The following is a 24,683-nucleotide window of genomic DNA, read 5'->3' as shown; positions in this document are numbered from 1 at the left end:
GGCTGTAAAGTCTCTGACAACCCCAATATGGCAGAGTTATACTGAGAGTGACCATATACTTTATTATCCAAACCAGGACACTTTTGAGAATGAGAAAGGATACTATTAATAATTATCTCAGGACAACTGGTATAAACTAGGGCTGGTCCTGGACAATCAGAAGACATGGTCATCCTCAAACTACTATGTATAGAATGGATAAACAACAAGGTCCTACTGTATAGCACAGGGAACTATATTCAATATTCTGTGATAAACCGTAATGGAAAAGAATATTGAAGAAAAGAATGTATATATATTTGTATAACTGAATCAGTTTGCTGTACAGCAGAAATTAACAAAACATTGTAAACCAACTATATTTCAAGAAAAAAAAAAAAAGAAGGAGAAAGACCTTTTCCTGGTCATTTTAACCCACCCTGGAGAGAGGGGTCCAGCCTGTTTTTGCAAACATCTACCCCCAAAGAGGTCTTGATGAGTGGAACTAGAGATTAGTATTACTCATGAATCATTAGGTTGTCACTTGGAAATTATATATGCATATATATATATTTAAGTAATTTTTTTTGGATATCAGTAAGAGACATATTGAAAAACTCTTGACCAAATGTTTTTGTCTTAGCCATCCTGGAGTCCATGGTTCTGGGAAGACTGAGGCTCAAATGGATCTTGGGCTGGAGGAAAGGAAATGACAGAGTTGGCCTTCCCCACTGAGGTGGAGACTCATTCCCTAGAATCAGAGCCCAGCCCAGGCACTCATTATATGCTGAATAAATAATGACTGGAATGACTCTAAGCACGTCCTGAATTAGACTGTGATGTTACTTGATTCACAGCTGTACACCAAAAAAGAAACTTCTTTCTTTCAGAGGGTGAAGCCATAATGAAGACCATTTGATGAGAACTCAAGTTTCTGAGTTGGCACAAAATTGTTTGTTGTTTTGGGGACTGAGAGAAGAATTAAAGCAGGAGAACATATTTCATTTACATTGGGAAAGACCCCTGGGAATTAAATGGTAGGAAAGAGTCCAAGATATTTTGGTGATTAGTTGAGGAATGCTAAGGAAAGTGGTATTAGGGAATTCTTCAAACATTCAGACAGTTAGTGAGCACCTACTCTAGGGCAGGTGTTGTCCAAGGTGCTAGGGTTCAAAGGTAGAGAAGAGAGTTCCTAATCTAAGCAAAATCACGGACTAATGGGAAGACATATAAACATCATGACAAGGCTGTAATAATGGTATGTAAAGATATAGTAGGAACAACAAGAAGAGAATGAGTCTTTATACCTGGGAATGCGGGGGCATTCATGGTAAAAGCGATGGTGGAACAGTGCAATAAGATGGATGAGTTGGCCTGGGAGCCAGCTGGCCTCCTGGGATAGAGAAAGGAAAGCAGAAATGACAGGACCTGAGTTTTACAATGTTGATACAACATTGCCAATATCTTGGTATTACTTAACCCATGTATTCTTGAACTGGACCTTTAAGGGTGAATTCACATATTTTGATCACAGTGGTGCTGAAAGGCACCATACACCTTTTTGGATATCTACAGTAGTCCCCCTTTATCCATGGGGGATACATTCCAAGACCTCCAGTGGAGGGACTTCCCTGGTGGTCCAGTGGTTAAGACCCCACACTCCCAATGTAGGGGGCCCGGGTTCGATCCCTGGTCCAGGAACTAGATTCCACATGCTGCAACTAAGAGTCTGCATGCCGCAACTAAAGATCCTACATGTGGCAACAAAGATCGCACGTGCCGCAACTAAGACCCTGTGCAGCCAAATAAATGCATAAATAGATAAATATAAAAGACCTCCAGTGGATACCTGAAACCACACATAGTACTGAATTTTCTCTCTCTCTCTCTCTCTCTCTCTCTCTTTCTCTCTCTCTCTCTCTCTCTCTCTCTCTCTATATATATATATATGCACTATGTTTTTTCCTATACATACATACCTATGATAAAATTTAACTTATAAATTAGGCACAGTAAGAGATTAACAACGTAACTAATAATAAAATACAACAATTCTAATAATATACTGTAATAAAAGTTATGTGAATGTGGTCCCTCTCTCAAAATATTGTATAAATTTAATGCCTTTTCTATCTTAACTAAGTACTTATCACACATTGTGGCCATAACTTGTTGCAGTTTGAGATGCAACAGCAGAACTAGCATGGATTTCTTTTTCCTTCTTCACAACTTCACAGATAGAAGATTCATTCTTTCCATAGATCTTAGCCACCTCAGCATATGGGTTTTTTTTTCTTTTCTTATTAAGTTGAGAATTTTTACCTTTTCTCTTAAAGAAAGCACTTTATGCCTTCTCATAGGCATATCCAAATTGTCAGCGTCACTACTCTTGTGCCTTGGGGCCATTATTAAGTAAAAAAAGGGTGACTTGAACACAAGCACTGCGATAACTGGACAGTCAATCTGATAACCACATAGCTACTAAGTGACTAATGGATGGGATATGCTGGATATAGGGATGACTCACATCCCAGGCAGGACAGACTGAGATGGTGCAAGCTTTCATTATGCTACTCAGAAGGGTGTGCAATTTAAAACTTAAGAATTATTTATTTCTGGAATTTTCCATTTAATATTTTCAGACCACGGTTGACCACAGGTAACTGAAACTGCAGAAATTCAAACCATGGGTGGGGGCGGAGGGGTTTACTCTACTTAAATCTGAATAAAACTAATTTCATATTCTGCCAGAATGGTGAGAAGGACTTCAAGAGAACAATTTTTTTGAGAACCATCCAAAGTGGATGATAGTGCATGGTACTTTGAAAGTCCCACAGTTTTGAAATTCTCTGTGCTTTCATTCTTAACCTGAACCTGCATTTAATTGCACTAGTGTCTACTTTTGTTTAACTACAATTTAACTTATTTTCATTTAAATTTATCTTTGGAGTGGAGGAGGATGGATAGAAGGGTGGGTCAGATACTCCCCGTGTTTCAGCAAGATGCTTTAGTATTTCAAAATAGATATCTTATCTCCTTGCCTGCCCTTATTGAGGTTTGAAGATTTTAAGTCCATCCTATCTTTTTAGAGCTTCCTCTTTTCCTTTAAGTAATTTTTGTCTTTGCTCTATCCCTCCTCCTATTCTTTTTCAACATGAGCAAAAATTCAGCTTTTAGACAATCATAACTTGTGAAGGAACAAGTTCTGACTTTAGACTCCTCCCTGTGTTGACCATTCTGGGGTTATATGATTCCTCATATCCTTTCAAAGGTTGAGAGGCTTAAGTCTTATTAGTGCCCTGGTGGTATGATTTCTTGGTAAACGTTTCTGTAAGAATGAGGGAAATGTCAATTTTCAGGAAGAGCAGTGAACTGTGGAGGATTCTAAAATCATTTATGAAAATGCTTACAATTTGTCTTTTTAAAAAATAAAACAATTATGAGTTAGAGTCATAGAGCAGAAAGTGATCTCTTGACCCTCCTTATAAGTGAAATGAGTTTTACTTCTAATGGGATTGCTAATATTTTAGCTGTAAACCACAGAGATTATTTTAATAGGCTCCTCCCTATCCTTTGTGTGGTTTATTCATTTTTAGGGAAAAGTAACTGATGTCCTCAGCATTTTCCAAAATAGAGTTTTGTCACTAACAGGCATTTGTTTCTTAAGATTCTGTATATTTTGTTACTTTTCCAGAAACGTATACAGACGAGCTATTGACACAGAACAAGCAAAATTGTGTAACTCTTTGTGGAAGGGTCAGTTGGAATGTCTGGCTAGTAACAAAGATCTCTGGATCATGTTGACTACATGCAAGAGATGCATGTCAATTAATGACAACCATTTCCTGACATAAAGCAGTTAATTCTAAGCTGAATATTTGTATTGAATTTTTTTACCAATACCACATTTCTAACAAATTATAGAAATGTGGTTGTGTAGGTAAATAGTTCAAATTAATTTAGTGTAAAAAGTAGCCTTGCTGTCTCCTTGCATTTGAACTTTTAAATACACTTGTGGCGGGCTTCCCTGGTGGCGCAGTGGTTGAGAGTCCGCCTGCTGATGCAGGGGACGTGGGTTCGTGCCCCGGTTCGGGAGGATCCCACATGCTGCGGAGCGGCTGGGCCCGTGAGCCATGGCCGCTGAGCCTGCGCGTCCGGAGGCTGTGCTCCTGCAACGGGAGAGGCCACAACAGTAAGAGGCCCGTGTACTGCAAAAAAAAAAAAAAAAAAAATACACTTGTGGCAAATATGAGAAGTACATTATATTTGATACTTCAAATTAGAAAAACATTTTTTCAAAAAATCGTTGTGATTGAAAATTGTTAGCATGATCTTTTGGCTTTGCCTGATATAAGAACTGCTCAGAAATCAAGTTTGGACTTGAAAATACCATCTTGATCAAAATGAGGCCCAAAGACAGAAAGTGGCAGGAAATACTTGGCATTGCTGCTTTTCTTGGTGAGTCAATGCAAATGATTTTGTAGATTAATGAAACAAAAAGACTATAAAATATGATACAGCATCTTGAATTCTGCTCCATTGTTTTAGTGTTGGCTTCTTTTTTTAAAAAAAAAAATCTCAAACTGTCTATTGAGCCTCATCACTTAAGTTCTTTCGGCTTTTCCTTTTTGTTTCAGAAGTCTTGTACTTACCTCTTTTGTTGAGAGAGCAGCCATGAACTCTGTGTCCAGTTGTTTCCAGTTCTATGATGCCTAGGACATTGCCACTTCTCCTTTTATGGTGAAAAACAGCACCTTTTCTGTTTGCAAGAGCAGAGGCTGGGGAAGATGACATGATTGTGATGGTGATATGGGGATTGGGGAGGACTGATTTGAATAAGCGAATCTTTATGGCACCTTCAAAATGTTTCCACTCTGGAAATTGAAAAACAGAGCTCCCACAGAGATAGTTTATTCATGCAGAAATGAAATTGGAACTTGGTATAAAATCCCATTGGCTAAACTGAACATGATGTAAAAATTTGAGCATTCCAGTCCCAGGTAGATTACATTAGTAGAGGTTCCTCTTGGGAGAGCCTGGAGAAGTGCTTCCCAACCAGTCCATGGACTGGGTGCATCAAAACCCTTGGAGCTCTGGTTAAAATGCATAATGCCAGGCTCCTGCAAGGGTGAGTCAGACTTGAACTGAGGAGGAGCCCAGGAACCTGCATTTTTATTGAGTATCCCTCCCTCCATTGGATGGCACTTGGGTAGATGTCTTAGTTCATTTAGGCTACTATGAAATACCACAGACTGGGTAGCTCATACGCAACAGAGGTGTATTTCTCACAGTCTGGAGGCTGGAAGTTGAAGATCTTGGTGCCATTAAGGTTGAGTTCTGATGAGAGCTGGTCTCCAGACTGCAGACTTCTCCTGGTGGCCTCATGTGGTAGAAGGGGCAAGGGAGCTCTCTGGGTTCTCTTTATAAGGGCACTAATGTCATTCATGAGGGCTCCACTCTCATGACCTAATCACCTTCCAAAGGCCCTCCTAATGCCATCTCTTTGGGTATAAGTTTCTCAGCCTTATGGGGGGTGGGAGGGACACAAACATTCTCACCATAGCAGTAAGGGATCATTTGGAATTTTCCCCAATGTTAGCCAGATTCTCTCGTGAATCAGTATCTTTAGAATAACAAGTACCAGGATTGCAGCACTCACAGGTGCAGAAACTCCCGCCACCTGGGGTGGCTGCTGCCCAAGGTCAGCTGTGAGTTATAGGGGACCAAGCAGAGTGCCCCCAAATCCAGGCACTTTCCTCCGGGCCACCCTCTTTGCTACTAAGAACCTCTCCTGCTTAAAGATTCCAAAAGGCATTTTCCTAACTCAAGTACCCAACTACCAGGAAACTCTGATACAGAACCTGAACCTCCCTGTGTGGCTGGCGCCGGGGCCCGCGTGTCCTCATCGGAAAGGGCAAGTGGCAGTGAGCCTGCTCCTGTGTGAGGCTGCTTTGTCACTCAGCAGACTCGTCCATTTAGTCCTGAGTCCTCTCTTGGCCAGGCAAACCCTCTTCCTACTGCTTTCCCAAACCGTGATCATCCTTGTTGTCTTAGTCAATGAATACCGAAGCACAGATATTTATTAGGCTTCTACTGTGTGCTCTGTTTTAGGCTCCAAAGACACGAGGAAACGAGAGAAATAAGGCCCCATAGAGCCAACCTGCCAGTCACATCAGAATGTGTCCATACCCTCTTCTGCCCGTTGGTCTCATAAGTCATTTACACCAACGTACAGAATTGTGTCCCCATTTCTGTTCTGTTTATGTACATCGTCTTCTGTAAAACTGAGCTGAAACACAATTGCTTCTCCCAGATGGTTTCAGAAAACAACACAGACTATTGGAGTTGGCTTTGCTCATCTGAGAAGGTTTATCAGCTCCTCCCTTTGACTCTCAGGGAGGCGGTCTTGACTAAAGATTATAGGTAAACTTTAGAACAGTTGGCTTTCTGTTTAGATATGCTTGGTCTATCACTTGGAAAGGACTTTTTGCTTTGGCCTCTGTTCTTTCCTGGCTCCTAAAAAGCAACTTTTTTTTCCCTCCCCATGAGTCTTTCTGAGTGTTAAGCTGAAACTTGAACCTCAGACTGCTTTCTCAAATCTCAGAGTTTAGAATTTTAGTGCTAAGACATTTTTCTGACCCCTTTTTAGTTACATCAGTTTCAGCCCTCAGTTTTTTTGTATGTGTGTGAGGTTCATGGGTAGAATTTCAGAAGCCTCTCAAGAGAAAGAGGGGGAAAGCTCCTTTAAGGATGGAGAGTAAAAGAGTACATTTCACATAATACACACCAATTATTGTCCTCTTTACTTTCCAAGACGAAATACCCAGATCACTGGGGGATAGACCAGATGTTTGTAGTTGGAATATCACCAAAGTCTTATGATAATATTTAATTAATCAAATATTTAATTTGATTACCCATGGCAAATGATACTGGTTTTTGACTCGTAACATTCATGTTTCCTTATATAAGAAGCTTATTTAAATAAAAATTTTTTAATATTATATAATCATGCAGATGGTACATGTATATGATAAAAATAGCAAGGTAAGTACAGAAATAATGGAGTTTGGGGAAACACTGGTAAGTGAATGCCAAGAACAAGCATCCTGGAGGAAAGCTCCCAGCCCTGCAGAGTGCACACCCACCACCCACAGACACAGGAAGCCTGCGGAGGTGAGCTTTCACTTAAATAGAACACAGGTTATCCATGTGTGCCAACCACGCCCGAGTAGCAAGCCACCTAAGTGCGGATTAACCACTTACTGAGCATGTATGCTGGAAAAGGAAGTAACTCACATTTAAGGTGAGGAGAGGCACAGGATCCCGGCAGAGCATTGCAGTGAGAGACTCAGGGGAGTATGAGAGGCTTAGTAAGAGGCAGGTTGGTCTCCTGCCTGGAGGTCAGCGGGCACAAAAGCAGGGAAGGTGAACCAGGCCCTCAGAGGAATCTCTGTTACAACCAGGGTGCCTTACTCAGAGGTTACCCTCTGATTTTATTACAGACCACATTTGTAGTAGGATGATGATAAGTAAGAACCTGAAACTAGTAGGCTCTTAATGATAACGAAAGTTTTAAAGTACTTATAACCCATCGTTGGTTTTTTTTCCCCCCTAATATGAAAACAGTGAAGCAAAAACTAAGTGGAAGAGAGGAGGCATTTCCCTTATTTATATTTGGAACAGAATCTAGAGATGGAGTTGTAATTTTACTCCTTTCCCTGCTCTGTATTTTAATAGCATTGGGTCCAGGAGCAAAAGTCCTTCTGGCCTGTGGTTCCCTCCCCTGTCCCCCTTTGTCTCATCTGATTAAATCTCTTGGTCACTTGATACCAAAGTTCGCCTTCCAAGCCACGGCTCCCCTCTCCCTGTGAACCAGAATGCTGCTCCCAGAGTGAGGGCTCAGTTCTCCTGCTATCTGCAGAGGCTCTGGAGGTGCCGTCCACCAGCATGTTGATTTTGTGGAAGAGCCAGTGAGAAAGTTCTCACAAAGAGATAAGAAACAAAGCAGAGTGGACCTGTGCCACTGACTGGCCCAAACCACACATTCTAATACGCAGTTAGGAGGGATGTCAAAGCTAAGTCACCTATTCTTCCAATCACCAATAATTTTCGTTCTAAAAATCATATCATTTAGACTTTTCTTTCGTGTGGAATAAATGAACGGTTGTGTTCAATGTCTGAGTGTTGAGTTTCTGCTTAGAAGAAGTGAGGATACAAAAACAAGACCCGTATATATGCTACCTACATGAGACTCACTTCAGATCTAGAGACACATACAGCCTGAAAGTGAGGGGATGGAAAAAGGTATTCCATGCAAATGGAAATCAAAAGAAAGCTGAGTAGCAATACTCATATCAGACAAAATAGACTTTAAAATAAAGACTGTTGGGACTTCCCTGGTGGTGCAGTGGTTTAGAATCCACCTGCCAATGCAGGGGACATGGGTTCGATCCCTGGTCTGGGAAGACCCTACATTCTGCGGAGCAACTAAGCCAGTGCACCACAACTACTGAGCCCACGTGCCACAACTACGGAAGCCTGTGGGCCTAGAGCCCATGCTCCACAACAAGAAAAGCCACAGCAATGAGAAGCCCACACACTGCAATGAAGAGTAGCCCCTGCTCGCCACAACTAGAGAAAGCCCGCATGCAGCAACAAAGACCCAACGCGGCCAAAAATAAATAAATAATGTTAAAAAAAAAAAAAAAGACTGTTACATAATGATCAAGGGATCAATCCAAGAAGATATAACAATTGTAAATATGTATGCACCCAACGTAGGAGCACCTCAATATATAAGGCAAATATTAACAGATAATAAAAGGAGAAATTGACAGTAATACAATAGGAGTGGGGGACTTTAACACCCCACTTACATCAATGGACAGATCATCCAGACAGAAACTCAGATCCTTAGCTTGAGTTTACTGGTCCCTCTAGTCCTGGTCACAGCTGTCATTGCAGAGACTGACTTACGTCTCGTGTTTCCACCCCCTCGCCCACCTCAGCCTCCATCTGCTGTTGGAACTGTCTCATTTAGAGCAGAGCTCTGAAGAATTAAAGATAAAGTTCCAAGTGTTGGAGTCTCAGAACCAGGTGAAGACAGTGCTTAGCTGATAGAAGGGTGTGACTTGGCCATTTATTTGGGGAAACACTCAGTGTAAAACTAGCACATGGTGTTATCATGGGAAGTGCATGTACCAACGGAGACCCAGATTTAGACCCAAGACTCAACAAACACTTCCAAGCTGAGTCACCTTGGACAGACTTTGACCTTGGACTGAGATTAAATAAACTATCTAATCTTTTTGATATTCAGTTTCCCTTCTGGAAAAAGAAGATACTAACCGGGTTGTGTTGAGGCTTAAATGAGAGGGAGAGGATCCTTCACCCCACCCCCAGCCCATCGAGTCTCTTTGCTCTCTTGTCCTCAGCCCCAGGTGGTGTGTGTCTTTCAATCTTTCTTCTTTGCCTTTAACCTGTCCTTTTTTTGCCCTATGTTTGGTTTTTTATTCTTCAAATAACCACAGTATATTAGTAGAATTGAAGAACATTTTAAAATATTAGTATTGATCAAATACATTTATATCATCTTTAATTTATTAATCTTTAAAATCATTTTTAACCTTTTCTTTTCAAAATCTTCCATGTCCAAAAGCAAAATCAATGATTTTTTTAAACATGTTTCTGTGTTTGGGGCTGCCGGTGGGGTTGGCTTTAACCTTTTGTAAGTGAATGGTCTTTATAATGCAAAAGATCCTCTACCTTGGTATAGAACTTTGGGGTGAGTCTTGAGTGATTTTTCTGGCTTAAGAGGGCCCAAATCCCAGGTGCCTCGTGATAATTACATAATCTCTCCGTTCACGTCAGCTTCGTGGTATATAGTGTGGAAATATTAACCTTCACTTGGGGTAAGGTAGCACTGGACCCAAGGTCAACCTTGCCGGGGTGGAATAGAAGCAAGCGTGGCAGCATGATAGAAGAGATGCAGGGAACCCCAGTATTCTGCAAGAGCAGAGATCTAATCTGATTCAGGATTCTAGACCAAGCTCTGACTGTATAGGGTCTTCCCACAGGTCCTCCGTTATCACACGAGGTCTTGGCAGCCAAGAGTCATCATGAAACTGATCTCATCACAATCATCTTTTGACAATTCATATCTCACTTTTCTGCAGTTGTCTGCGATATAAGACCAATGGGGGAAAACTGACTTCTCATGTTTGTTCTATTCATTCCTTCATTTAGTCATTTTTTGAGAGCTGACTATATGGTAGGCACAGTGTCGTGGTACCCAAATGCGTGACTCCCAAGCCTTACCCTTCCTGGACTTAGGGTGTAGCAGGAGACATATCTGCAAACAAGCAGTTAAGGGATGGGCCCCACTGGAGTGTCCACAGGCACTTTGAGAGCTTAAAGGGGGCAAGGCTAACTGTTGGGGGGATGAAGGGGAAGAAAATTCCTTTAGGGGGGTGTTATTTGTTGAACCTTGAAGGCTAGGGCTTTAGCAGCCCGGTTGCTAGCCGCAGCTCTGAATTTGCATCAGCTTTGCCCTGTTTGCTGACTCACAGTTTCCTCATCTCTGACCTGGGCAGACGGTGCCCACCTTTCCCGTCTCTGGAGGTAGAAGTAAGGCAACAGGGAGGCTTGTGAGGTTGTGAGGACACTCACCTGTCAGGAGGTTCTTCTTCATGCCCCAACAGTGTGCGCCTGCAAGATGGTGGGTGTGCCTGGGCTTAGGGTTCAGTGTGCGGCTGTGAACTGCCCATCTGTCCTCATTAGACCAGTATGACTAAGTCCATTTGGTCATGATCCCGATGTTCTTCTCTGACAGTAGAGTCTGCATTAGAGTGTGACTGAGTAAATCCCCTCTTTCTCTTGCTGACAGTGTGCACTTGCAGAGATCACTGAACCGTATGAGCCCCAGGTTTCTCATCTGTATGATAAAGGTGACGGTAATAGTTCACACCTCGTGGGTTGGTTGTGAGGATCAAAGGAGATAATGTGTGTAGAGTACCAGGCACAGTGTGACTCTCTAACAGTCACCATTATTAGGACTGGGGAGTAATCAGGAAAGGGTCACAGAGAATCAGGATAAGGCTCCTGCTTGGCCATTTTCATGGTGGTTCCTGCCATGGTTGAGGTCACTGCTACCCACATAGGACACTGGGTGGTTGAGAGAGGATGAGCCACCTCTTTTCCTGTGTGTGGATAGTGAAGGCAGCTGAGATGGGATGAATTCCTTACCACTATCATGTATTCAAAAAGTACTTTCAATTCAATAGTATTATTCAAGACTTATAAAGGAAGGAGGCCTTCCCTGGTGGCGCAGTGGTTAAGGATCCGCCTGCCAATGCAGGGGACACGGGTTTGATCCCTGGTCTGGGAAGATCCCACATGCTGTGGAGAAACTAAGCCCGTGTGCCACAACTACTGATCCTCCACTTGAGAGCCCGCGAGCCACTACTGCTGAGCCCGGGTGCCACAACTACTGAAGCCCGCGCGCCTAGAGCCCGTGCTCCGCAACAAGAGAAGCCACCGCAATAAGAAGCCCGCGTGTCGCAATGAAGAGTAGCCCCCGCTCGCTACATCTAGAGAGAGCCCGTGTGCAGCAAACACCCAACGCAGACAAAAATAAATAAATTCAAATAAATAAATAAATAAACAATAATCAGGGTCTTTAAAAAAAAAAAAAAAAAAAGAAGGAAATGCTGTCCCAGGCTACAACATGAATGAACCTTGAGGGTATTATGCTAAGTGAGATAAGCCAGTCACAAAAAGATGAATACTGTGTGATTCCCCTTTTATGAGGTACCCAGAGTGGTCAGATTCTTAGATACAGAAAGTAGAAAAGTGGCTGGGGGAAGGGAGGACTGGGGAGTTGTTTAATGGGTGTGGAGTTTCAGTTCCGTAGGATGAAAAGGGTTCTGGAGATTGCACAACAATGTGAGTATACTTAACACTTCTGAACTGTATACCTACAAATAATGAAGATGGTAAATTTTGCTGTGTGTATTTTATCACAATTTTATAAAAGCTTAATAAGCTTGTGCCAAGTGTAAGGCATTATACCTGGCCCACGGGGAGGCAGTGTGAATAAAAACAAATATGGCCCCTGTCTCCCCTTATGAAACTTACAGGCTGGTAGGGGAGGCATATGTCAAAGGAAGAATGACATTAATGGGCAAAAGTGCAGCTGGAACAGGTGCTCCAACCAGAAGTTCATGGTACCCTGAGAACCTAGAGTATGGGGACTTGACCTCATCAGGTGGACCAGTCCAGGTGAAGAGCAGCCGTGAGAGGGATGAAGGAAGACCATCCCAGGAACGTGCAAAGCATGAGCCAAGGCTGCAACAAGGAGGCCGGTGTGGCTGGAGTGCAGAGGGAGGAGGAAAGCGTGTTGTGAGAAGAGGCTGGCGAAGACGGAGGGCCCAGACCACGTGGCCTTGTTGGCCACAGTAGAGTTTTGTCTTTTTTCCTGAGCTGAGGGGAGGCCACTGAGGGTTTTGAGCTGAGGATGGGGAGACACATAGAAAAGCAGGTTTGTGTTTTGGAAAGATCAACCTGAAGGAACATTTTTTTTTTTTTTTTTTTTGCGGTACACGGGCCTCTCACTGTTGTGAGGCTCCAGACGCACAGGCTCAGTGGCCATGGCTCACGGGCCCAGCCGCTCCGTGGCATGTGGGATCTTCCCAGACCGGGGCACGAACCCGTGTCCCCTGCATCGGCAGGCGGACTCTCAACCACTGCGCCACCAGGGAAGCCCTTTCTTTTTTTTTCTTACAAGGAAAGATCTTATCAAATGCTAAGAGTTGTCTCAATTATTCACCTGGAAAAATTGTTCGAGTCCCCTAGATGTTTCTCCAGGGCCTGATGTTCCCAGGGCCCCCGGCGAGAGTACAGATGGAGACCCACATCTCATAAGTCTAAATGGTTACAGGCAATAATCAAGCAAACAAACCATTATTAATATGTTCTATCCTCTTACCACGACAAACATCTCTTTATAACTAAAATGTCAAAAATACGTACAACTATGGTTTTTAATATGACTAAGAGCCAACAAAGTATCAAAGATGATTGAATTTAACTATGACTGAACTGTCTGGGTATTCTGTTGGGTCAATGAGATATGGATACGTAATAAAATATTTTATAATTAATCCATCATTTCCTATTTCATAATTTTTGGCCTTTATAGTAAAATCACAAATTATATTATTTTAATTAAGATTTTCATACAATTCGTGTTGTTTTAGTAGAAATGCTGTTAGATGACTTTTTAATAACAGGTATATTGAATATATATTGTATATATATTTGTATATATGCAGTTCACCCATTTGAAGAATCCAACTTTTATTGAGTCATTTTAGTTCTGAGATCATTTTCATTAATTCTAATTTGAAGAAACTTTGCCCTACTGAGATCATATCAACCTGAATTGTTAAAAAAACTTCTTTAAAGCAATACTTGGATTTGAAAATGAACCATAAATATAGTATATTATGTTCCAAACATGGTAATGGGATCTCTTAGATAAATTATCTTTATCACAAAAAATATTAGAAAGAAAATATTTTAATTCCATCACACAAATATCTATCACGCTGCAACTTTTCCTGTCTATTCAAACAATATCTCAATCTAATATTAATGTAAAGCCCTGGCATCATGTTTCACACATATTATCTGGACATCTATGCAAATTTAAGAGCAATAGGAATGGTTTGATGTTGTAAAATGTTCCTTGGCTGCCATGTGCAAGTGTTGTGAGTTTGGAGGATCTCCTGAACTACAAATTGGAATATGAGGAGGGCGAAGAATATAGACATTTGGTACAGCTAGGGATGGTGCTTCATTGTGCGGGGATCCATTGTATTCATGTATTTGAAAGAAAGAAATTGACAAGTTAATTAGCCTTTTCTCACATCCAGGTGTTTCTGCTGCTCAAACCCTCCCTGCACTCTGAAGCAGCCCCCATCGCCGCCATGGCTGGTATTAGCAGTGGGGAAACCCTCGAATGTTTGGGGCTTTCAGACATGGATGCCAATTGTTTCGAGGTCATAGGGCAAGGGATGTCGGGGAGCAGTTCCCTGGGGCCTAAACAGTGTTAGTCACAAGAGCTGATGTTTAGGATTACTCCAAGTGACATGGACACTCATGTGTCCTTAATAAATTGTGTGTGTGCGTGTGATATTTGTGGACTTCTAAGTCACAGGGTCCAGGGTGGGGACCCCTCTGCCCAGGGGTTTAGGATGGCACTACCTGCAGCCTCAACTTGCATAAGCATTCGGCAGGCCCTTTCCAAATCCACCCCCATCAATTTACTAATCCTGATATTGACCACCGCTGCCAGGAGGTACTTTCTTTCTCACTCTGTTCCTTTTAAAGACTGCTGACTGCGTTTTTCACTTGTTTTGTCTTATTAGGAACTGGAGAAAGTGGCAAAAGCACCTTTATCAAGCAAATGAGAATCATCCATGGGTCTGGTTACAGCGACGAAGACAGAAAGGGGTTCACGAAGCTAGTTTATCAAAACATATTCACCGCCATGCAAGCCATGATCAGAGCCATGGATACTCTGAGGATACAGTACGTGTGTGAACAGAATAAGGTAACATGCTTAAGAGTGTTAGACCCATTTGTGAATGCATGCTTATCCTCTTCTGGTTAGCATATGTATCTGAACTAAAAGATTTACTGCGTGCTTCCATCAGAGGCCAAAAGAAGCTCTTGAACTCAGATTCTGGGGTAGAGATACTCCAGAGGAGTGCGATGAATTTAGGAACAGCGCTGCAGTCTTATTTCTGCAGAAGCTCTAGCATAGTGGTAATGTGGTGCTGCCCAGTGCGCAGCAATTCAGAAATGTGGGTAGTCATTCTGGTGACTTTTTTCAGATGCTGAGAAAAGGAAGACATACATATACATCTCCTCTTTCAGCTAAGATACCTGGTTAATTTCTTCACTGGACCAGTGGAGATCTTGGGTTTACAATGGCCAACTTTTTAAGAATTCCCAGTCTTAGGAAAATGCCCTGCAGACTACTCAAAGAAGTCAGTGGCTTTGTTTGTTTGTTTTGGGAGCTAGCCCTTCTTAGGAGCTAAGTGATGATTTATGAAGGGTAATGCTTGTGCCTCAGCTAGCAGAGGACTCTCATAAAGTAATGGTATGAAGTTGCCATTTGCCTTCCTGTCACCATGGGTTATTTAAAATACATATCTGTTTAAGACTATAGGAAAATATGAGGCAGGAGGGTGGGAGGAGGAGACAAATAATATTTTCTATGGTGTATTGGAATGTGAATCCATAGGAAAATACTATGTATAAGTTCATTAAGAATCTAAATGATAGAGTTTCTTTAAAATAATTGATACCAAGTTACAACATGACATGATGATAAAGAGAAAAATTCTGTCTGATTCTCTTGTGGATCAATTGAAAAGAATTTAGCTGCTCAATGCCAGAATAGTGGTTTAAGTATGGACCTCAGGGACAACTTTATCATGAACTTGTGGCATCTGTGTTCATGTACATTATACAAAGAGTTTCAGAGCAATCAATCTAATTTTTTATTTTATTACTCAGTGACTGGATTACATAGGAAAACTCAACGTGCACCAAATTTTAGATGTACCTTTACAGTGTGACAGCAACCTTGTGTCTTTACCACCGTTTCCTTGCAGTCTTGAGGAAATGAAGGAATATAGCTTGCCTACAGCTTCAACCTTCAACAGTGTTATGCTGAAAAATGTGTGTGTGCATGTGTGACAGGCGAGAGGGGGGAGGGTGTTAGTGGTGGGAATTAGTCTTTAGTATATCTGATGCCAAGTAATAGGACAGGTGCGTCCTGAGCCACTGGGTGATTCTACAAGTGACTCTGATTCCTTTACACATTGGTCTTGAGTATATGCATTATATCTTTTTGAATGCATGCAGTTAAAAAAAGAAATCACCCTTTACAATGTATTTTAAAAATTAGGTCATCTGTGGAAATTCAGGATTATTTCAGGGAAGGGGTATGTGAGGAACATCCTTGTGGTAATTTTAGTTAATCTACTTTCCTCTTTTGTAAAAGGCATTTTTTACCCAGTCATAGTGGGGTGACTGGGGAAAGCTTGGAATTTAGGGATAGATTTGGAAACAGGCCTATTGGGAAGAAAAGGCTCAAGTATAAGTCAGTTCTGCTTATCTTGGAACATGTGTTTGTAAAAACCTGATCAGATTTAGTAATCAAGGTCCCTGGGTTTTTGTTTGGTTTTCTCTCAAGGTCTTCTAGAGGAACTCTGAGTTTATATTCAAACAAAAAGGTTTTATGGGGTTTGACATTGCACCACTTTCTTGTGCTCTCTTGATCTGAATTCTTTCTCACAAGGCCATGTCCCCTTGCCCACTAATCTGCATTAGTTTCCTCCAGCTGCCATAACAAAGCACTTCAAACTGGTGGCTTAAAACAGAGATTTCTTCCTTCACAGTTCTGAAGCCTGGAAGTCTGAAATCTAGGGGCTTGGTTCCACCTGGAGGCTCTGAGGGAGGCTCTGTTCCATGCTGCTCTCCTGGTTTCTGATGGTTGCTGGCAATCCTTGGTGTCCTTTGGCTTGTAGATGCTTCCATCCAGTCCCTGACTCTGTCTCCCCACAGAGCTCTCCCCTCTGTATCTCTGTGCTCACATGGTATTCTCCTCTCTGTGTCCAAACCTCCCTCTTCCCATGAGGACAGCAGTCATTGGGTTAGAGCCCATCCTAATCCAGTATGACCTCATCATAGCTTGATTATATCTACAAAGACCCTATTTCCCACTAAAGTTACTTTCTGAGATTTGGGGTTTTCATGAATTTCAAAGCAACACAATTCAACCCAGTACAGTCTGCCCTCTACCCCAACCCCCCAAAGAATGTCCAGCCTATAAGCAAAATACATTCACCCCATTCTAATATCCGCCAAAGATTTAACCCTAAAAACAGCATCAACTCCAAGTCTCAAATCTGATCTAAATATCAACTCAAACAGTCCCCAATCTCATCATTTAAATACTCTAAATCAGGTATGGGTGAGACTCTGGATATGGTTCATCCAAGAGCAGAATTCCTCTTCTTTCACACACCTGTTAAACTAGGAAATGAGTCACTAGTACCTCTGGCTCCATTCTCAATTCCTTCTTTCTACTTCAAGTACCTGCATTCATGCTTCATAAACTTCCTCTTATCCCTCAAACATATGCCAGGGATGAACCACATAGTGACATGGCTTGAGGAGAGGCAAAAGGTTGAGTAGAAAGATCACTGGATTGGTTCCCCCAAATCTGGGCTCTGCTCGTGGTTTACCTGTGGGTCTCAGGCGGGAGTCAGCAAACTTTTTTTATAAAGGGCCAGAGAGGAAATATTTTTGGCTTTGAGGGCTATAAAGTCTCTGTTGCAATTACTCAGCTCTGCTGTTGTACAAAACCAGGCATGGGTAATGCGTAAACGAATGAGTGACGCTTGCTTATAAACTCTGTTGGCAAAATGTGAAAATTATTCTTAACTCACAGGCCAAACAAAAAAAGGCCAAGAGCGGATTTAGTCCATGGTCTGGAGATTGCTGATTTAGTCCTAGGGGAAGCCGTGTAACCTCTCCGGTCTTGCATTTCCTTGTCTGTTAAATGCAGGCAGCACATGCTCTGTCTACTTCATAAGCCAACATGAACAAAAGGAAGTGCTTTACAAATTAAATGGCACTGGAAAATAGAAGGTTATTTTTGGGGCAAGTTCAAAAGCCAAAAATGAACTCATTGTTTCTTCTATTGATTGTTTAGGTCATTTTGATCGATTTCTTTTTTATTATTTTCTGAATAATTTTCATTGTGGGCTAGTCCTGATTCCAAATGTGAAACTATAACAAAGTACCCTTCTTAGGTCATAAAATGATAAAATGATTAGTGCTCTAGGAGTTTAAATAATTACTTAAGAAGCATGATCTATGTCTTCTTTTTTAAAAATTTTTATTTATTTATTTTTGGCTGCATTGGGTCTTCATTGCTGTGCACAGGCTTTCTCTAGTTGCAGCGAGCGGGGGCTACTCTTCGTTTCGGTGCGCGGGCTTCTCATTGCGGTGGCTTCTCTTGTTGCGGAGCATGGGCTCTAGGCGCGCGGGCTTCAGTAGTTGTGGCACATGGGCTCAGTAGTTGTGGCTCGTGGCCTCTAGAGTGCAGGCTCAGTAGTTGTGGTGCATGGTCTTAGTTTCTCCACAGCCTGTGGGATCTTCCCGGACCAGGGCTCAAACCCGTGTTCCCTGCATTGGCAGGTGGATTCTTAACCACTGCACCACCAGGGAAGCCCATGTCACCACCAAGGAAGCCCATGTCTTCTTTACAAAGTATTGCTTCATTTAAAACAATTGACTAGTTAAGTCAGGGATGAACAAACCTAATTAGCTTTTCTTTTCAGTCCTTCCCTCACTTCTTATTCCATTATTTGATTTTTTTTTTCAGAGCTAGACATTTTCTTAAAAGTCTGTAGAAAGGGAATTAAGAGTGATTTTAGAGGGTTTTATTTTAAATGTTAGCAAGATTATTGGTCAGCCAGCTTGTTGAAAATCTTTGCCTATTACTTGACAGGCTATTTTTGAAAGGGAATTTATCAGAAATTTACTAGCATTTGGTTTTTAACCATGTTTTAACCAACATGTTTTTTCAATTAAGATTTAGCCTTGAAGATTATTTTCTTATACATTGCCCACTTTTCTTAAAAGAAATTATTCATATGTATTCACTCACTCTGTTGATAAGCCTCAATTTTTATGTCTCTCAAGAATGTCATGAGCACATATTAGAATTTATGACTTCTTGAATAAATACTACAGAGGCGTTTGCTCAGTGTCAGGACTACTAAATTTGAATTAAGCTTATATCTTGTGTTTCCTGGTGATGATTTCACGGAAATCTTCATATATTTTACTGTTTGTAGTGTCTCCAACTTGATAAATTCTCACTCTAGGTCTGTAGTGTGGTAAAGGAAGTCTTATCCCGTTAAAGGTTCTGCAGAATCGGCTTGGATGATTTACATACAGAATTTCCCAAGGGCAAAGGACAGCCCTGCCTAACTTTTCAAAATGTTTGGTTCTGTATTCAGTGATCTCTAGGAAAAAAGTACACGGTCTACAGGTTCTTTTGGTAGCTGACCCCAGCTTCTTACTTGCCCTCCTTCTTATAGGAGCTTTTCACCACACTGGGGTCACATCGTATTTGCATGTAATGTACACACATTTAATTGCAAGGGCTCATCGTAAAAACAAAAACAACATCTTAAAAAAGGAGAGTTAGGGCCTCCCTGGTGGCGCAGTGGTTGAGAGTCCGCCTGCCGATGCAGGGGACACGGGTTCGTGCCCTGATCCCGGAGGATCCCACGTGCCGCGGAGCGGCTGGGCCCGCGAGCCGTGGCCGCGGGGCCTGTGTGTCCGGAGCCTGTGCTCCGCGACGGGAGAGGCCGCAGCAGTGAGAGGCCCGCGTACAGCAAAAAAAAAAAAAAAAAAAAAAAAGGAGAGTTAATAATTGAACAGTAAGAGGAGTATTTTGCCTGCCATTCCCCTCAAGTACTTAACTTGGAATTCGGTGTTTCTAGAAGTGTGAGGTCTGAAATTTCCTTCAAAAAGCATCTTTCTCTTCTGCGAGAAGCTTTGACTGAATTCCAAGTCACACTTGAGGCAGTGGGCTTGGGCCCTGTAGCCACCTTACAGCTCTTTTGTTTTTTTGTTTTTTTTGCGGTACGTGGGCCTCTCACTGTTGTGGCCTCTCCCGTTGCAGAGCACAGGCTCCGGACGCGCAGGCCCAGCGGCCATGGCTCACGGGCCCAGCCGCTCTGCGGCACGTGGGATCTTCCCGGACCGGGGCACGAACCCGCATCCCCTGCATCGACAGGCGGACTCTCAACCACTGCGCCACCAGGGAAGCCCCCACCTTACAGCTCTTGAACGGCTGAATTTGGGAGGTTTAATTGACTCACAAGGTCTCTGCTGATTTTGTTTCAAGTTTTTCAGGTCCTTCATTTAGGTACACGGATGTCTTTGTCATCAGTTCCCTGTAGTGTCTTGAGTTTCAGCCCCTTGGAGTGGGATTCCCCCTCTCCTGACTGCTGGATTATATCAGGAACAGGCAAAACAATGGTCCTCAGTCCCGGCTGCACATTGGGAGCTCTTGGGAGACTTTTCTGCTGCCGCCCAGGGTACCAGCCCTGGAGAGTCGGGCCTAAGTATTCTTGGCTCGCAGCCCGAGCTTTTGGATTGACTTTTAGAAGCTTCCCAGGTGATTCTGATTAGGCAGCCAAGTTTGAGAGCCACTGCTATATGTATTTTAAGATTATCTGGAGGCGTTCAGTTCGGATTCTACTTTCTGATGAGCCTTTCCATAGAGGAGAGGGAGACTTCTGGTAATCTCTTCCATGGGATGACCTAATCAATCTTTATCCAAAGGTCAATTGAGGGGCCGGCCTTGAGGATGTTTGTTTAGTTCAGCAGTACCGGGGGCGGGGAGGCCTTTATGAGATGAGGTGATGGTAGCCGTGACGGCATCTCCAGGTGACATTTTTGAATTTAGGGCAGATTCTGTGTTTGTTTCCTTTGAGTCTTGCAGGAGCCTAGCACAGCATCATGGTGAGAGCTTCCAGGGATGGGGTGGGAGTCAGGGGGGAAGAAGGAGCTGCATTTCACTCGCTGGAGTTCACATTACTGGGCCTTCTCAGCCTCCTTTTCCCCCTGTTGCTACACTGAAGTTATGATTTCTTTTTGATCCGTAAAGAATCAGGGATGCAGGTTATATTGATAACATGCCCAAGGTATAGATATTGTTTGTAATAAAAATACCTTACAGGGCCTCCCTGGTGGCGCAAGTGGTTGAGAGTCCGCCTGCCGATTCAGGGGATACGGGTTCGTGCCCCGGTCTGGGAGGATCCCATATGCCGCGGAGCGGCTGGGCCCGTGAGCCATGGCCGCTGAGCCTGTGCGTCCGGAGCCTGCGCGTCCGGAGCCTGTGCTCCGCAACGGGGGAGGCCACAACAGTGAGAGGCCCGCATACCGCAAAAAAAAAAAAAAAAAAAAAAAAAATACCTTACAATTTCATTTTGTAAATAGAGATATTATATTAGGAAATTAAGTAGTTACATATTTTCACTCATCATTAATACATATTTTTATTTATTGAGATGGTAATTCACTAGGTATAAAACTTAAACATCAAATATCCAACTTCACATTTAAGCAATAAAGTCAGGTATTTGCAGGTTAGGATTGCAGGAGAAGACATTTTCTTTCCTTTTTTTTTTTTTTTTTTTTGCGGTACGCGGGCCTCTCACTGTCGTGGCCTCTCCCGTTGCGGAGCACAGGCTCCAGACGCGCAGGCTCAGCAGCCATGGCTCACGGGCGCAGCCGCTCCGCGGCATGTGGGATCTTCCCGGACTGGGGCACGAACCCGTGTCCCCTGCATCGGCAGGCGGACTCTCAACCACTGCGCCACCAGGGAAGCCCCAGGAGAAGACATTTTCTAACACCAAAAAGAGCTTTGATCATGTCTCATATCTGTATATTTAGCTCTTCCAGCTTAACTTTTCATTTTCAGAAAGTAAGAGGCTGAAGTTCTAGAAGGGTCTGTTAAGGATGCATGTGAGGAAATCAGGCACAGTTAAGTGAAAATGGTCAATTTATGTGTCTCTTTACAGAAGAGCTTCTCAGGGTTTGACATATGTTAAGACCCCTTTATTTTCTAATTTTAAAAACATCTGTTTAAATATACTTTTCAGTCCTACTTCCTCATCCAATTTGAAAAGTCATATTCTGCATGAGCCTCTGGGATCAGGGAGGCCAGTGTTCAGACTTTGGCTTTAGCCCAGGGTCACTGGTTCTCTGGCACATGTTAAACTCAGGCTCTTTCTTCCCATGTCCTATTGGATATTAAAAATCGTGTGGTACATTTTTCTCCTTACTAAGAACTTGGAGTCCTAGCCAGTGTCATAACAACAAACTCTCCATCAAAATCCTAGGCTGGAGTTTTTCCATTTATGCTAATAGTTCTCTGATTAATCAATGTTGACTTCAGTGTGAAAGTTGCTCAATCACAGCTTGAAATGTAGGAGTTTGGAAAAGGGAAAGAATAGGATAAAAATGAGAAAGAACTGGTTTTCTCCTTAATCACCATCACAAGTAAATCTGATCACCCACTATGCATTGGGAGATGAGGAAGGTTTGGGGCCAGTGATGAGATTGATTTGACCATTGAAATGTTAATTTCTTCCCTTACCTCACGACTAGGTATGAACCTACCACGTGCAAAGAAATGCTTTTAAAAAGGGAAAATCTCACAAAGTTATAACCCAGGAACTAGTGTGACCATCAGGCTATTTGAACACCTATCCGTCCATCTAACATGTGAAGTATTTTCCTTGAGTCTTAAATTGGCATGCAACTTTGTTGCTATCTTAAAATACAAAGGAGAACCTGTGAAATACCCTCACAATTCAAAACTCTTTAACAAAAGCTAGAATCATGGTGGGTGATGCTAGCAAAATTCTTTTTTAAAAAGTCTTATTGAAATACAGTTGATTTGCAACATTGTGGTTAATTTCTGCTGTACAGCAAAGTGACTCAGTTATATATATATATTAGGTGGGCCCAAAAGTTCATTCGGTTAGTGAATACGTTGTTCAATAAAGTTCTTCGTGAGAATGAAAAATGTCTACTTAAAACCGAACGAACTTTTTGGCCCATCCAATATATATATACTTTTTCATATTCTTTTCCATTATGGTTTATCACAGGGTACCGAATACAGTTCCCTGTGCTATACAGTAGGACATTGTTGTTTATCCATGAAAATTCTTGTTAGATCCAAAGTCCTTCACAATTTGCTTTCTCTTCATGGCAGAGCCGCACTCTCATTTTCTGATGGTAGAGAGGTAACAGGTGTGTTAATGCTACTCTCTTCTCAGCCCTCTCTTATCACCCAGTTTCTTCACTGATGAATGAATGCCATAAATATGTGCCAATAGGTAAATTAATCCCCAGGTTTGTTTTGGAGTCCTGCCAAGAGAATCATCAGTTCACCTGGTTTCATTGAATTGCGAGGTAGATTTTCTTATTAACTGATTAATAAACTCTGCAGTATTATCCTAGGCAAAGCATTCTAGAAAGCATCCCCTATTAAGAACTTTTTTTTTTAATTCAGGTGGGAGCTCAAATGGGATACAGTAACTAATCCAACAGAAACAAATAGTTAAAAGGTTTGTGTATGTGTGTCTGTGTACATGTGTGGGTGTGTAGGTGTGAGTGAGTGGGCGTATTCACCAGTCAACCCATCTTCAGGGTTAAAACCATATACATTAGAAACCAGAACAGTTGGCTTTTTAAATTTTCATTAACTCTTCTTTTTGGAAGCTCAGATGTTTCCAGGGAGCTTTGAGACATTGCATCTTGTGTACTTCACCGTGATTTCTTTTTCTTTTTAATTTTTATTTTATATTTGGAGGACTTACGATGTTGTGTTGGTTTCAGGTATACAGTAAAGTTATTCAGTTATGCATATACATATATCTATTCTTTTTTGTATATCTATATGAAATAGATACATATACCTTTTTTCTTTTCCCATATAGGCTATTATAGAGTATTGAGTAGAGTTCCCTGTGCTATACAGTAGGTCCTTGTTGATTATTTACTTTATATATAGTAGTGTGTCTGTGTTCCTCCCAACCTCCTAATTTATCCCTCCCCCACATCTTTCATCTTTGGTTACCATAAGTTTGTTTTCTCAGTCTGTGAGTCTGTTTGTTTTGTAAATAAGTTCATTTGTACCCTTTTTTAGATTCCACATATAAGCGATATTATGTTATTTGTCTTTCTCTGTCTGACTTACTTTACTCAGTATGACAATCTCTAGGTCCATCCATGTTGCTGCACATGGCATTATTTTGCTCTTTTTTAGGGCTAAGTAATACTCCATTGTATATATGTACCACGTCTTTATCCATTCCTCTGTTGATGGACATTTAGGTTGCTTCCGTGTCCTGGCTGTTAATGCTGCAATGAACATTGGGATGCATATATCTTTTCAAATTATGGCTTTCTCCAGGTATATGCCTAGGAGTGGGATTGCTGGGTCATATGGTAGTTCTGTTTTCAGTTTTTTAAGGAACCTTCATACTGTTCTCCATAGTGGCTGTACCAATTTACATTCCCACCAACAGCATAGGAGGGTTCCCTTTTCTCCACACCCTCTCCAGCATTTATTGTTTGTAGACTTTTTGATGATGGCCATTATGACCCGTATGAGGTGATACCTCATTGTAGTTTTGATTTTCATTTCTCTAATAATTGGTGATGTTGAGCATCTTTTCATGTGCTTTTTGGCCATCTGTATGTCTTCTTTGGAGAAATGTCTGTTAAGGTCTTCTGTCCAATTTTGATCGGTTTTTTTGTTTGTTTTTTGCTGTTGAGCTTCATGAGCTGTTTGTATATTTTGGAGATAAATCCCTTGTTGGTCACATAGTTTGCAAATATTTTCTTCCATTCTGTGCGTTAGCTTTCTGGTTTGTTTATGGTGTCCTTTGTTGTGCAAAAGCTCTTAATTTTAATTAGGTCCCATTTGTTTATTTTTGTTTTTATTTTCATTACTCTAGGAAGTGGATCCAAAAAGATACTGCTGCGATTTATGTCAAAGAGTGTTCTGCTTATGTTTTCCTCTA

At 41.9% G+C, this 24,683-nt stretch overlaps 1 protein-coding gene across 1 annotated transcript in view; it reads left to right on the top strand.

The window, feature by feature from the left end:
• The window catches only part of GNA14 (G protein subunit alpha 14), a 200,773-nt gene that overhangs the window by 91,035 nt on the left and 85,055 nt on the right, over positions 1–24,683 (top strand). Inside the window, exon 2 of the mRNA XM_060100935.1 lies at positions 14,412–14,596. Coding sequence (XP_059956918.1) covers positions 14,412–14,596 — 185 coding nt within the window. The remainder of the gene's footprint in view (positions 1–14,411; positions 14,597–24,683) is intronic.

The sequence above is a fragment of the Mesoplodon densirostris genome, chromosome 6, assembly GCF_025265405.1.
Source record: "Mesoplodon densirostris isolate mMesDen1 chromosome 6, mMesDen1 primary haplotype, whole genome shotgun sequence".
Taxonomy (NCBI): Eukaryota; Metazoa; Chordata; class Mammalia; order Artiodactyla; family Ziphiidae; genus Mesoplodon; species Mesoplodon densirostris.
The sequence above is the reverse complement of the archived record's forward strand: the minus strand, read 5'-3'. Positions and strand labels throughout refer to the sequence as shown.